The sequence below is a fragment of the Culex quinquefasciatus genome, chromosome 1, assembly GCF_015732765.1.
Source record: "Culex quinquefasciatus strain JHB chromosome 1, VPISU_Cqui_1.0_pri_paternal, whole genome shotgun sequence".
NCBI lineage: Eukaryota > Metazoa > Arthropoda > Insecta > Diptera > Culicidae > Culex > Culex quinquefasciatus.
Window position 1 is genome coordinate 20269700 of NC_051861.1, and position 15051 is coordinate 20284750.

General features: G+C 38.7%; 2 protein-coding genes across 4 annotated transcripts in view; one reads left to right on the forward strand and one right to left on the reverse strand.

Moving 5' to 3' along the window:
• The window catches only part of LOC6037480 (vesicle transport protein GOT1B), a 45584-nt gene that overhangs the window by 25344 nt on the left and 5189 nt on the right, over window positions 1-15051 (reverse strand). The window contains exon 5 of one of the 3 annotated variants that reach the window (XM_001847338.2): window positions 13165-13306. The exons of the other annotated variants lie outside the window; for them this stretch is intronic. Coding sequence (XP_001847390.1) covers window positions 13289-13306 — 18 coding nt within the window. The 3' untranslated portion in view covers window positions 13165-13288. Of the gene's footprint in view, window positions 1-13164; window positions 13307-15051 lie in introns of those variants that run through there. 3 annotated transcript variants of the gene reach the window in all.
• LOC6037479 (ADP,ATP carrier protein 2) lies at window positions 4007-12945 on the forward strand. Its single transcript, XM_038257177.1, has 4 exons — window positions 4007-4182; window positions 11484-11924; window positions 11988-12222; window positions 12311-12945. The coding sequence occupies exons 2-4, from the start codon at window positions 11503-11505 to the stop codon at window positions 12551-12553; spliced, it is 900 nt and encodes a 299-aa protein (XP_038113105.1). The 5' UTR covers window positions 4007-4182; window positions 11484-11502; the 3' UTR covers window positions 12554-12945.

A 15051-nucleotide genomic window follows, 5' to 3' on the forward strand; every position in this document is an offset into this window, starting at 1 on the left:
CCATTAGGAGGAAGAACTTAGAGCTGGTGGATTTTCTTCGCGAGAAGGAGATCGACGTAGCTGCCATCACGGAAACTCATCTGAAGCCCGGTGAAAAAGTTTATCTGCAAAACTACAAGATCGCGACGCAGCTCGATAGGACCACCTCTGGAGGAGGAGGTGTGCTTGTCGCTGTTCATCGTGATCTCAAGCCACGCCGGCTGCCACACTTTAAGCTGGACATCATCGAGGCCGTTGGAGTGGAAATTCCCACTTCGGTTGGCCCAGTACTCTTCATTGCTGCATACTGCCCACGTCAGGTGAATTCCAGAGATGGTTCAGCAGCAAAACTGAAGAGCGATATCCAGAAGCTGACACGGCGGAGCGCAAAGTACATCATCGCTGGTGACCTCAACGCGAAGCATGAAGTTTGGGGCAACAGCAGGAGGAATCGGAACGGAGTGATTCTGCACAACGATCTGCAAAACGGATACTACAACGTTGTGAGTCCGGATCGTCCAACGAGGGTGGCTCGGTCTGGGAATCACTCAATCATCGACTTCTTCATTACCAATATGGCTGAGAACGTGGCTCATCCTGAGGTGTTTGAAGAGTTGAGTTCTGATCACTATCCGGTGGTTGTGGAGGTTGGAGCTTCCGTTACTCCGCAGCGGCAACCAACCCGGAAAGATTACCACAACGTTGACTGGCAGCAGTTTCAGCAAGTGGTCGACAGCAACATCGACTATGATCAACACCCGGAAACTTCTGCCGATATTGATCGTTCGCTGGAGGTGATCCAGCAGGCTATCAACCAAGCAGAGGCTGCCAACGTTCGGGAGGTTCCTGTTAATTTTAAGGTAACTGATATTGACGTAGATACTAAACACTTGATTAGACTTAGGAATGTTTATAGGAGACAATATCAACGGACTGGGGACTATGACAAAAGATTTCAGTTAACAATTTGAACAAAATCATACAAGACCGACTTGACAATATCAGAAATCAAGAATTTTCAAAACATGTAAGCCAGCTTGGGAATTATTCAAAACCATTTTGGAAACTTTCAAAAGTTCTTAAAAACAAACCAAAGCCTATTCCTCCTCTTATTGTTGAGGATTCTCCTTTGATTACATCCGAGGAAAAGGCAAATGCACTTGGGCTTCATTTTGTTAGTTCACATAATCTTGGCGCTTCCATGACCAGCCGTAAAGAAACATCAGTTGCCAATAGTATTTCAACAATCAATGACTCTACCTTTGAATTTCCTGCAGATTCCCATGTTTCTGGTGAGGAAGTCAAAGTTGCAGTTAAACAAATGAAAAATATGAAAGCTCCTGGCTTTGATAACATTTTTAATCTAGTGTTGAAAAAACAGAGTGATCAGTTCTTTCAACATCTAGCCAATATTTTCAATAAATGTTTGCAACTTGGTTACTTCCCCACCAATTGGAAGCTGGGCAAAGTCATACCAATTTTGAAGCCTCAAAAGATCCAACATCGCCAACAAGTTATCGTCCCATTAGTCTTTTGAGTAGTCTGTCCAAACTCTTTGAGAAGGTCATCTATTCAAGGCTTTTGGATTTTACCAACGATAATAATATAATTTTGAATGAGCAGTTTGGCTTCCGAAAGGGACATAATACTGCTCATCAGCTTACGAGAGTAACTAAAATCATCAAGCAGAACAAGCTTGAGTCTAAATCAACTGCTATGGCTTTGTTGGATGTTGAGAAGGCTTTTGACAATGTTTGGCATGATGGTTTGATACATAAACTGTATTTATACGGTTTTCCAATGTATCTTATCAAAATTATCCAGCACTATCTTTCGGAGAGATCGTTCAAGGTTTTTCTGAATGGGATTGCTTCTGGATTATTCAACATTGATGCTGGGGTTCCCCAGGAAGTATTCTTGGCCCACTTCTGTACAATATTTTTACATCTGATTTGCCTACTCTTCCTGGTAATGGTGTGTTGTCACTTTTGCTGATGACACTGCCGTTATTTATAAGGGTAAAATAACCAGATATTTAGTTGGCCGTCTTCAGAAGGGTCTTGACGTTCTTTCCGAATACTTTGGCGACTGGAAAATTCGCATAAATGCAGCCAAAACTCAAACCATCATTTTTCCACTTTCCAAATCGGCCAGATTTGCCCCAAAGGATGATGTTTTGATTAAAATGAATGATGTTTCGATACCCTGGTCAAAGGAAGTTGTCTATTTAGGTCTCATACTTGACTCGAAACTTTGTTTCGGCAGCATGTAGATAAAATATTGAACAAGTGCAGCATTCTCATCAGGTGTTTGTATCCTTTAATTAACAGAAAATCAAAGCTTTCTTTGAAAAATAAGTTAGCAGTTTACAAACAAATAATTTACCCCGTTATTGAGTATGCAGTACCTGTTTGGGAGTGTTGCGCTAGAACTCATAAATTGAAGCTCCAGCGTGTCCAAAACAAGGTACTCAAAATGGTTTTGAATGTTCCTGGCTGGACAAGATCAAGTGAGGTTCATGAATTAGCAGAAGTAAAAATGTTGGATCAGAAGATTCAAGAAAAATGTTTGAAATTCAGGGAAAAATGTGCTATATCTGAATACCCCTTGATTCAAGGATTGGTTTAGTTTATGGTAAGTTTAAGTTAGTTTTAGGTTAGGTTATGTTTTCTTAACATTTTTTTTTTCCTCATTGTACCTAGTGTTACAAAAATGATAAATCATATACTTTTAAAGTAATGAAAATGAACAGTGTTTAAATCACGAAAAGCAAACTAAAGCTGAAGAGCCACAGCTGACCACTTATTATGTAAACCAAATGTAATTATTATAAGAAAGATTCAATAAAGTATATTTAATTCAAAAAAAACTAAAAAAGTGCTGTGCTCACTAAATTTGGACAACTTTATTTTTTTCCATACAACCATATTACACCCTAATGTGTCATATGATGATTTTTAAAAACAAATTTCCTAGAAATTGATAATTGACAAAGAAAAAGTTTTGGAACGTGGGAAATGTTGATGCTGGAAAAGGGAAAATCTCCACTGTTTCCCCAAATAAGTGTCACTTGGAGTGGGACGGTTTTTGAGAAGATAGAAGGTTTAAGAAACGCTCAACGCTATTGGATACTGCTGTCGACATATTTTCTGCTAAACACTCTCGAAAATATTGTAATTGAATAGTTATGTATTATTCAAATTCAAAACTGAAAAAATCAATGAATTTTACATCTTTGCTTTTTTTTCTTCGATAACAAAAAATAAGTTTATTATTTGCAAATATTACATTGTTTTTTCCTCATACTTTTTCTGTGCATTCTTGGAGCACGTTTCAAAATATTTTAAAACATGTTTGGAACCGTTTCCAATAATTTACTTATTGTTTACTTCTTTTAAGTTGATTGCATTTGCTATTCTATTTAATTTTTTTTTTAATAGCCTGCCTTTTTAACTCAAAAATACTTGAGGTGAATGTTGCTTGGATTTTTTTCAATAATTTGGAAGAAGATTGCCCAAAAATCGGGTTCACATTTATTCTTCATTTCAAATCTTAATTATAAATCATTTAAAATAGATTTGTTTCAGAATACTGAATTATTTCAAGTCAATTTCAACAAAACTAAATTTAAAAAAAGCAAGCAACAAAGGGTTGAAACTGCATACCTCCCCGTGACACAATGATCGCTAAAAATACGAACAGGAAACCAAAGTTAAAAAAAAACAAAATCTCGGAAGTGGCCAACGAACTTGCACTCCAAAACCAAAACACCACCCACTTTCCCTTTCCGCGAACCGATCCCCGTCCGTCCTTGTGGCGGTCACTGTCGCCATGGCACACTTTGATCCAATGATGCTAAGCAGCTGCAGCAGTGGCAGTGCAGTGCAGTGTCACGATCACGCACGAACTCGGCACGATTCGGCGCATTCGCTCGCCGCCGATCGGGCCGAAAATCAGGCGAAGGTCGTGAGAGAACCGATCCGCGGCTCGTCCCTCCCCCAAGGGCCTATACCCTATCAATAAATCCGCGATCAGCCGTTACTTGCTGTCTCGCAATCTCCCAGGAAAGACGCAACTCTCACAGCCCTAATCCTAGCAACCGTTGCCGGGATTTTGTGCCGACCATCGCCTACTACTTTCGCAAGTAGCAGCAGCAGCAGCAGCAGCCGGAGTTCAACTCCAACCTTAACTCCTTGATAAAAGGTAAGGATGGGGTGGAAAAGTGATCAATTGGCAGTATAAGTGATAAAAGGAAATTTTGGAACTGATTCTTGAGAATGTGAGAACGTGAGCACTGATTGCATAACAAGTGAACAAAGAGATAGTGATTGGGAAACGGAACCAACTAGCTGCCTGAACATGATCAAAAATTGCAAATATAATGAAAACAAAATTGCAGACATCTAATTTGAACAATATTGCAAACTACAAACAGTTTAAATTTAAACACAGCTGGTACAACTAAGCCGGAGTGCAGCAGACAATGCAAATTCAAACAGACAAGACAAGATCAATTTCGAAGGCGCAAATCCGTTGCATAATGAACAATGTGACTTTTCGACAGAGTTGCATAATTAGCCATTAAAATTAGAGGAAGTCATTAGCTAACAGCCGGATGAGTGATAAGTTATAACTCGTCGTTGTAAAGGAAGCCGGATGTTTGAATTATTGCCACAAATTGCGTGATGTTACATCAATCAACATGTGCTATGACACTGACTGAGCTTTGCTTGAAGTCATTAGTTAATAATGTAGAATTATTCAAAGCTCAACAAGCATTTCAAGTGACAACAAGGTCAAATGAAACTGACAGATTAATTTTTAAATATTTTTTCATTTATTTTTTCATTTTATTGGTTGGCTCGAAAATTTCTTTTTAGAATCTGGTACTTCGGTTCGTTGGTTTGCTGTTGGTCGTTTTTTATTTAGTTTTTTAGGTCAGAAATATACATAAAAAAATGAAGTATTCACCGAAGTATGCATTGAGTATATAAGAGAGCAATTCTCTACGAAATCGGTCTTTTTTCTTCAATTTTAATTTTTGTATTTTTTAATCCGGCTGAAACTTTTTTGGTGCCTTCGGTATGCCCAAAGAAGCCATTTTGCATCATTAGTTTGTCCATATAATTTTCCATACAAATTCGGCAGCTGTCCATACAAAAATGATGTATGAAAATTCAAAAATCTGTATCTTTTGAAGGAATTTTTGATCGATTTGGTGTCTTCGGCAAAGTTGTAGGTATGGATACGGACTACACTGGAAAAATAATACACGGTAAAAAAATTTGGTGATTTTTTATTTAACTTTTATCACTAAAACTTGATTTACAAAAAAACACTATTTTTAATTTTTTTATTTTTGATATGTTTTAGAAGACATAAAATGCCAACTTTTCAGAAATTTCCAGGTTGTGCAAAAATCACTGACCGAGTTATGAATTTTTAATCAATACTGATTTTTCAAAAATCGAAATTTTGGTCGTAAAATTTTTCAACTTCATTTTTCGATGTAAAATCAAATTTGCAATCAAAAGTACTTTACTAAAATTTTGATAAAGTGCACCGTTTTCAAGTTATAGCCATATTTAAGTGACTTTTTGAAAATAGTCGCAGTTTTTCATTTTTAAATTAGTGCACATGTTTGCCCAGTTTTGAAAAAATATTTTTGAAAAGCTGAGAAAATTCTCTATATTTTGCTTATTCGGACTATGTTGATACGACCTTTAGTTGCTGAGATATTGCAATGCAAAGGTTTAAAAACAGGAAAATTGATGTTTTCTAAGTTTCACCCAAACAACCCACCATTTTATATCGTCAATATCTCAGCAACTAATGGTCCGATTTTCAATGTTAATATATGAAACAATTGTGAAATTTTCCGATCTTTTCGAAAAAAATATTTTTGGAATTTTCAAATCAAGACAAACATTTTAAAAGGGCGTAATATTGAATGTTTGGCCTTTGTGAAATGTTAGTCTTGATTTGAAAATTCCAAAAATATTTTTTTCGAAGAGATCGGAAAATTTCACAAATGTTTCATATATTAACATTGAAAATCGGACCATTAGTTGCTGAGATATTGACGATAGAAAATGGTGGGTTGTTTGGGTGAAACTTAGAAAACATCAATTTTCCTGTTTTTAAACCTTTGCATTGCAATATCTCAGCAACTAAAGGTCGTATCAACAAAGTCCAAATAAGCAAAATATAGAGAATTTTCTCAGCTTTTCAAAAATATTTTTTTTCAAAACTGGGCAAACATGTGCACTAATTTAAAAATGAAAACTGCGACTATTTTCAAAAAGTCACTTAAATATGGCTATAACTTGAAAACGGTGCACTTTATCAAAATTTCAGTAAAGTACTTTTGATTGCAAATTTGATTTTACATCGAAAAATGAAGTTGAAAATTTTACGACCAAAATTTCGATTTTTTGAAAAAATCAGTATTGATTAAAAAATTCATAACTCGGTCAGTGATTTTTTGCACAACCTGGAAATTTCTGAAAAGTTGGCATTTTATGCCTTCTAAAACATATCAAAAAATAAATTTCAATTCAATTAGTTTTTATTAGTAAATAATCAATTCACAATTTCGTAATTCTTATAACCTAATAGAGTTTTGGAGTACCTTTCAACTATGATTTGTACTATAGTTCATTTTGATGTAATTGGATATTCTAACAATGGATTTGCCAACAGAAGGAAAAATTATTTTAAAAAAACCTTCTAAATTTGCTAAGGAAAAGGATAGAGATAGAAAAGCTTAAAACTAGATCACAGTTAGTTTTGTCTTTTGACGTCGAAAACTTCGCTGCACAAGGCAGCTTATCCGTTGTAGATATACTTCATCATAAGCTCACTCAGAGCTTGGAATTGTTCTGCCTTGTTCCGGCAGGCACGAAAGCGCGTGAGCATCTCTCCAGCAAGAGCGAAAAACTCGGGAAGCGTGAAGAGATCATCTCCGGTAACGTCTGCTTGTCCCGGTGAAGTACCGCTCCCAGAAGCGGCTACTCTAGCGTACGAACCTCCCCAACCGGGAGGGAACGCTGGGTTGGTCGATGGAACCGCTCCGCCGCCAGCTGCTGCAGCGTTCGTGCTCGAAGTCTTTGGAGGTTGGCGGGACGCTGGCGCTTTCTTCTTCTTGTCCTGCTCCTCGAGGTACTTTTTCCGCGCGGCACAGCCACGGAAATTCGCCGTGTGGTTTCCACCACAGTTCGCGCACTTGACGCGCGCTTTGTGCTGCTGGGCGTTTTCCCCCAGCTGGTCTTTCCGCGGAAGATTGCACCTTTCGGTGAAGTGGGTCTCACCGCACTTAACGCACCGGGGCGGAAGATTACAGTTTCTTGAACCGTGTCCGAATTTTTGACAGCGGTGGCATTGCGCTGCGTCGGTCGGATTCTTCGTGTAGAATCGCCACGTCACGAAGAAGCCGTCCAGTGCTTTGATCTGCCGTAGGTCCTGGATTTTGACCGACCCACGATCGAAGTACAGGAGGTACAATGTGTACGTACCTGTCACCGTTGTCGATTTCGAGAGCACCTTAACCTCTCGAGGCTTAACCTTGACGCCCGACAGGTGTTCTTCCAGGTCGGAGATCGGGCGGTCCGGATATCCCTGAAGGACGATCTTCACTGGGACCTTCTCTGCTGGGTCAAATGTGAAGAATTTGAAGTTTCGCAACTTCAACTTCTTCACTACCAAGTCGAAATTCTGTTTTTTATGCGTAATCACTTGCACAGAAGTTTTGCTAATTTTGAGACAATATTGGAGTCCCTCAAGCAACTCGTCAACATCGTCCGCCAACGTATCCAAAACAAAAATTGGAGGTGGTCGTCGTTCCTTCGGAGAGTTACACTTTTTCTGCTTTCCTTGCTTGCGCGCAAGTTCATCATCGTCATCGTCGTCGCCAGCACTGCTGCTGTCACTGGCGGTGTTGTTTTCTTCTCCGCTCAGCATCTCAAATTCGTTGCTGGTGGGAACGTTGGAAGTGGTTGTTGTCGTAGTGCTGGTGGACTGCTGCTGCTGCTGCTGGTCGGAAGTACTTCCGGATGCCCGGGTCGATTGTCTCGTCCGTACTGGGGACTCACGTGGACGGTATGACACGTGTAAAAAAGAAGGATCGGTGACGTCACCGGGCACGCTCCCGTGAGCGATGGCGGTCGATGCGGCGTTGGTATGTTTACCTTTCTGCACTCTGCCGGTAGATGAACTTCGCGGGTTTTTCGAGGCCGCACTCGAACTGCCACGGCCACGGCCGGCCCTTGGCATGCTGGAGCAGCAAACTCGCGGGTAAACACTGTTAATTACGGCGAAAAAATCGAAAAGTTTGAGGAGCTCCGAACAGTTGACTGTTGCTGGCTGGTGTTGCCAGTCCCGATGATCAAAAAAAATAAAAAAAATTAAAAATAGTGTTTTTTTGTAAATCAAGTTTTAGTGATAAAAAGTTAAATAAAAAAATCACCAAATTTTTTTTTACCGTGTATTATTTTTTCCAGTGTAGTCCGTATCCATACCTACAACTTTGCCGAAGACACCAAATCGATCAAAAATTCCTTCAAAAGATACAGATTTTGAATTTTCATACATCATTTTTGTATGGACAGCTGCCGAATTTGTATGGAAAATTATATGGACAAACTAATGATGCAAAATGGCTTCTTTGGGCATACCGAAGGCACCAAAAAAGTTTCAGTCGGATTAAAAAATACAAAAAAAATCGAATGACCGAAATCCTAGAGAACTGCTCAAGAGCGTTTTGCGTACCGTCATCTGGGGCGAATCAGAACAGCTGTTTTAGCCTTGTTACGGCACAATATTTGGATATTTTTTATTAGTTTCCCTGTCCCTATTAAAACTATAGTCCCGATTCACCCCAGACGACGGTATTCATGTATCCCTGATAAAAAAAATCAAATCGAATTGTATTGCCACTTTTTTAATCGATTTTAATAATTTTTGTTATTTTAAAATTGATGGCAATTTAATTAATTCGAATATTCGAAAGGATTTTTTCGTATTTTTTTTTAATTTCCGATGATTTTTTTTCTCTACAATTTAAGTGCACTTAGACCATTGATAAATTTTACTTCAGCTTTGGAATTTTTGGACCTCATATCGGAAAAGCCATAAAACTAGTGAAAAAAAAAATTTGTCATTTCATTGATATTATGCAAATTTTCGGTTGAAGCATAAGTGTAATAATGTTTTTTTGTGATCATTTTTGGTCCAAAATGTTGAAGGTTGGAACTTAAATTTTATTTTTTTTACTCGGCCAGAGCCAGGACAGAAATAATCTTAATATAAATTTTAAAAAAACTACAGATGTCTGTGTGTATTTCTTTTATTTATTTTTTTGGAGTCGAATTAGAACGATTTTTAACGTTTTTTTTTATTCACTTGTGTAGGGTAGATAATTATTAAATTTGATTGGAAAAATATGTAACTTTTCTTTTGCCTTTCAAGATTGAAATAGGTATCTTTTCTCTCTCTATTCTGCTTAATTACTTTACATTTGAAGCAGCATTTCTGATGTGATAATTTTGTTGTTGCATCTTTGTTCTTCCATCTTTGCTTTTTGGGTGTGAAATAGAGCAAATTTGATTCTTTATTTTTATTGTAATTTGGAGTCTCTAAAGATATATTTAAAAAAGGTGGATATGTCCATGAATCCAACAATTTTCAATTCAATTCTATTTTTTTCTGAAGAAAAATCGTATAAAATCGGATGAAATTGAATTTGTTTGTGTACGTCAACGCAAAACAAGAGCACTAGGGTGCCCAGAAAACATGACCCCCTGCTCCACAAGGGGAAATCGATATTTTTGGGTTGTTTTAAATAGGCATCTGTGCAAATTTTGAGCGAAATTGTTTGAGTTAAACCCATTGATACCAGAGCGCTAAGTTTGGTGAAAAAATGTTTTTCATACAAAAATGATTTTTTCAAATCTCTTATAACTTTTCAGGATCGAGTTTAGCAGATTTGATATGTTCTACAAAGTTGTATGTTCTACAAAGTTGCAGAACAAATTGTAAGAAAATTGGGGTTTCCATGCATTTTTTCGATTTTTTTTTGTTGACCGATTTTGCTCATATTTGGCACAAAGCCCTAAAATAGCTCAAGGAACAATATTCAGCTTGTGGAGCAAGGTTTTGAGAAAAAGTACCGTATTCTGGGCACCCTAATGAGCACGAAGATAACTCTAATACAGATCTGCCTCTGTCAAAAATTCAAAAATATCAAAGAATTAATCAAAGAGTCCGCTCTGTGGTCCAAAGTGCAAATTTTAAAATGCTTGAAAGTGCCTTATTTTTTAAATAAAATGTAGAAATTAACCTTATTCAATGTATTCTAAACAGTTAACCATCGTTAGAAATTTTCCATTCTCAAATATATTTTTATCTTTAATTTTAAGGGTAAAATAACTTGAAATGAAATTTGCATTGGCTTAATAAACGGTATCATTTTACAGAAGAAATGGTGAAAAGCAAGCAACAAAGTTGACTGGAAGTTTTTCCAGTCTACTAAATAGGCAAAATAGTAGTTTTTGCAATTCCGTCGTGAAACTACTTACTTTTCCTGTCATTCTTGAACGACGAAATAGCCTACTTTTCTGTACCAAAAATAACAGAATCGAATAGCAACACTTTTCAAAATAAATGCTGAAAAGTGCTACTTTTCAGTACTCAAATGGGTGCTGAAAAGTTAAACTTTTCAGCACTTGTTTCGAAAAGTAACACTTTTCAACATTTTTTTGATTTAAACGATTTATTGACAAAATACATGAAAATTTGACATAAAATTTCACTCAGTGTGTGTTTTTTGGAATTGCAAAAAACGTTGTATGAAACTACTATTATGCAACAAGTTGCAAAAAGAGGATTTTTTTCAGCACGAGTTGTACATTTATCCAACGAGGTTCACCGAGTTGGATAAATACGAAGAGTGCTGAAAAAATCAAGTTTTGCAACGAGTTCCATACAACGTTTTTTGCAATTCCAAAAAACTGAGTGAAATTTTATGTCGAATTTTCATTTTTTTTGTCAATAAATCGTTTAAATCAAAAAAAAAGTTGAAAAGTGTTACTTTTCGAAACAAGTGCTGAAAAGTTTAACTTTTCAGCACCCATTTTAGTGCTGAAAAGTAGAACTTTTCAGCATTTATTTTGAAAAGTGTTGCTATTCGATTCTGTTATTTTTGGTACAGCAAAGTAGGCTATTTCATCGTTCAAGAATGACAGGAAAAGTAAGTAGTTTCACGACGGAATTGCAAAAATACTGATTTGACCTTATACTGTCAGTAGTAAACAAATGCTGTTTAAAATAGTAAACAAAAAGCTAGAGAAGTTAAGTTTTTCGTAGAACGAAAGTTGCCAAAAAATGATTATCACGGGGAACATAAAACTGTCGAAAATAAATTGGACATCAGAGGGTCAATAAACCGTACAAAAACTCACCCCGATTGACGGTACAATGTAATTTGCACGCTTCGTCCCCCTTTCCAGAGCTTGATCCGCCGCCACCATGTCGCTCGCCGATCCCGTTGCCTTCATGAAGGATTTCGCCGCCGGTGGCGTGTCCGCGGCCATCTCCAAGACCGCTGTGGCTCCGATCGAGCGTGTCAAGCTGCTGCTCCAGGTCCAGCACATCTCGAAGCAGATCGCCGAGGCGGACCGCTACAAGGGCATGGTCGACTGCTTCGTGCGCATCCCGAAGGAGCAGGGCTTCGGTGCGTACTGGCGTGGTAACATGGCCAACGTCATCCGGTACTTCCCGACCCAGGCCCTTAACTTTGCCTTCAAGGACAAGTACAAGCAGGTCTTCCTCGGCGGTGTCGACAAGAACCAGCAGTTTATGCGTTACTTTGTCGGTAACCTGGCCTCCGGTGGTATGGCTGGAGCCACCTCGCTGTGCTTCGTCTACCCGCTTGATTTCGCCCGTACCCGGTAGGTCCCGTTTTGGAGGCTGGCATGTATGTGTTGTAATGGCTTCTCCTTGTACCTTTCCAGTCTGGCCGCCGATGTCGGCAAAAGTGGCGGCGAGCGTGAGTTCAAGGGTCTGGGCGATTGTCTGAGCAAGATCTTCAAGTCTGACGGTATCGCCGGTATGTACCGTGGCTTCGGAGTGTCCGTCCAGGGTATCATCATCTACCGTGCCGCTTACTTCGGCTTCTACGACACTGCCCGCGGCATGCTGCCCAACCCCAAGACCACCCCGTGGTACGTCAGCTGGGCCATCGCTCAGGTTAGTATCTCCACGGAGCATGTTCCTGATTGAGACACGTCCCCGCGCACTAACCAACCATGTTTTTCTCTCTCTCTCTCGCTCACAGTGTGTCACCACCGTTGCCGGTATCGTGTCCTATCCATTCGACACCGTGCGTCGTCGCATGATGATGCAGTCCGGTCGTGCCAAGTCCGAGATCATCTACAAGAGCACGCTGCACTGCTGGGCCACCATCGCCAAACAAGAGGGCACCGGCGCCTTCTTCAAGGGTGCCTTCTCGAACGTCCTCCGCGGTACCGGCGGTGCCTTCGTACTGGTGTTGTACGATGAAATCAAGAAGTTCCTGTAAACTCCTTCTTCTACCCACCTCGAAACCCATCATTTGCTTTTAATGCGTTTTATTCCTTCCCGTCAATGTGTCCCACTATTCCTCCCTGCTCTTCCTTTTGATTCCTCCCAAGCGCCGTTCCCATACTTCCTCTCTGTCCCTGACCCCCGGTTCCCTCCTATGTCTCTCTCTTTCTAACCTATAAAACGATTTCAAATGTTCCTTAAAGTGCGAAGTGTTGTGTTCGAACGTTTTGTACACATACAAAATAAAAACCAAAGATCCAAGTGATGCAGCGAAACCTAAAGCAGAACTAATGTACAAAGTTTTAACTTAAGCGAAAAAAAAAACAAACAGAAAGTGTATATTAAAATACCTGAGATAACGAAACAAATGAGAAAACAAAAACCTTACCCACTTGTTGCAATCAATTATTTACCAACCCGGTCCCCAGAATCCTGAACCGAACGACCCACGTGCAAGCGACCAAAATCCCCCCTTAAATGGCATAGAATAAGGCTGACGACGACCGACTGACGAGCATCAAACGATTTTAGAAGTAATTTCTGCACCTAGTTGTAAGCAATCTGTTGCCTTTGGGATAGTTTTAGTGTAAAAAGCAAACAAGTACATACTGCCGACAAATAATCGTACGAGCTAAATTTATTCAAAATAAAACGATACCTTACCAACACAAATGCTCTGGTATGCGTTGAACTTTTGCGGGATACCTTACGAAGGAGTGTGATATCCGCTTTACTCGAAATGTGTGTCCTAGAATGAAGGTGCTAAAATTATTTCAATGTATTTTTTGTAAACCAACTTTGAATTAAAAACTATAAGTCCAAGCGCTGCATCTCTAGCTTTTCAAAGCAAACACAAACTGTCTCACCAATTACCCGTAAACCAATTCCCATCCCACTAAGCGGTCATGACAGAATGATGCTGGAAAATCTAAAGTGTTCCTTAAAATTCACTGAAACCAAGAGCACCAACCAATAGAGCACTTTTTTGTGAACGTTTCTGTTTAATTTGGCTTTTACTAAAACATATTTTTATTCCTTTTACAAGCATTTTACAAAAATATTTCCCAAGTGTATTCTGGTCCAACGAGAACGCACTGGAGTCCACGCCATGGACGCTTGATGAATTGCGAGGGACAGAGCACCAAATTTATTCTTCTCTCTGGAGTGTTGCTCGGGGACGCGCCAGCGTTATATGTGTTGGTGAGGACTGCAGATCGCCGACATGTTTACACACGCACAAAAATGATCTACGGACTTGCTGCAGCAAATGTTGTAAAATGTAACATTTTCTGCAGCAAATCCACTGTTGCAGATTTTGATAGATATTTCTCCTTCGGGTGTATCTTGAAGCTTCAATCGATACACTCAACCCCCGGTGGATGACACTTTTTTAGTTTGTACCCCGTTGGTTGGTCAAAGTCAAATTTAACTAAAAAGTGACGAACTGTCAATTTTTACACGGTGCTCACGCACACTATCAAAACAAACGTGTTTCTCAACCGGTGAGGAATTCCCCCCTGGGGGGGATAAGGATTCAAGAGAAATTCAATGCCTTTAAACGTATTTGCTAAATAAAAATAAAAACATAAATCATTATTTGACGATTCTATGCAACTATCAGTTTCTTTAATTTGTTAGAACGATATTAGATTTTCCCAAAAAAAAATCATTTTTAAAATGTTTCAACTTCAACTCGAGCCAAACATTTCATTAGGGCACAAAACCAAAACATAAACATTCGGGATTATTCCACTATTCCATTCATTAGTACACTCCCTACATGCCCTCCAAGAATCAGATTGATAACAAACAATTTCCTATCGAAAAAATCAAAAACACAAAAGGGCACATAACCATGTTCACTGCAAACCAAAAAAAAAAGTTCAAATGTGCCCTTTTATTTTTCGTTAGGTTCTCGTACTTGAGGAACTTTTTGTGTTATAAAGTGAACTTTTCATACATTCTTAACACTAATTCACTTCAAAAAAAAGTTTGGTTTGCTTTTCCCCAAGGATTTCTTCAGAGAAAAACTTCGTCAAAAAACAATATTGTTCAGTACACTTTTGAAGAATTTTTATGTTTCACATACCTTATCTACACTATTCAATCACAAAACTTCACCAATAATCAAAATTTCTACTGAATTATTCATTATTTCTAACTAAACAAAAGGGCCCGTAAACATCATTCAAAACAACAATCAGGTGACAGCGCTTCAGTTCCCTTTCAGCTCTCATCAAAATTGCATTTAGAAAGGACCCATTATGAACAACAGTTGGAAAGTTAAAAGGGCCCAATAACATTTTTTTTTTAAATTATGAGTTTAATTGCGAAAATGCAGGCCAAGGATTGATACCTAAGAGCATGCAATGGCACTGACCTTGTTGCGTGCTCTTCGGTTGACGTCCACGTAAGGAACATCCTGGAAGGAGCGTAACTAACTACATCCGTAGTTCTGTTAGATCATCCGAATTATCTTGATCAGAACAGTAT

What these genes read in the sequence shown, in the direction of transcription:
- LOC6037479 (XM_038257177.1), top strand. Translation starts at nt 11,503, where the DNA reads ATGTCGCTCGCCGATCCCGTTGCCTTCATGAAGGATTTCGCCGCCGGT. An exon ending in CTTGATTTCGCCCGTACCCG is followed by an intron (nt 11,925 to 11,987) that starts GTAGGTCCCGTT and finishes GTACCTTTCCAG; the next exon opens with TCTGGCCGCCGATGTCGGCA. An exon ending in TCAGCTGGGCCATCGCTCAG is followed by an intron (nt 12,223 to 12,310) that starts GTTAGTATCTCC and finishes TCTCGCTCACAG; the next exon opens with TGTGTCACCACCGTTGCCGG.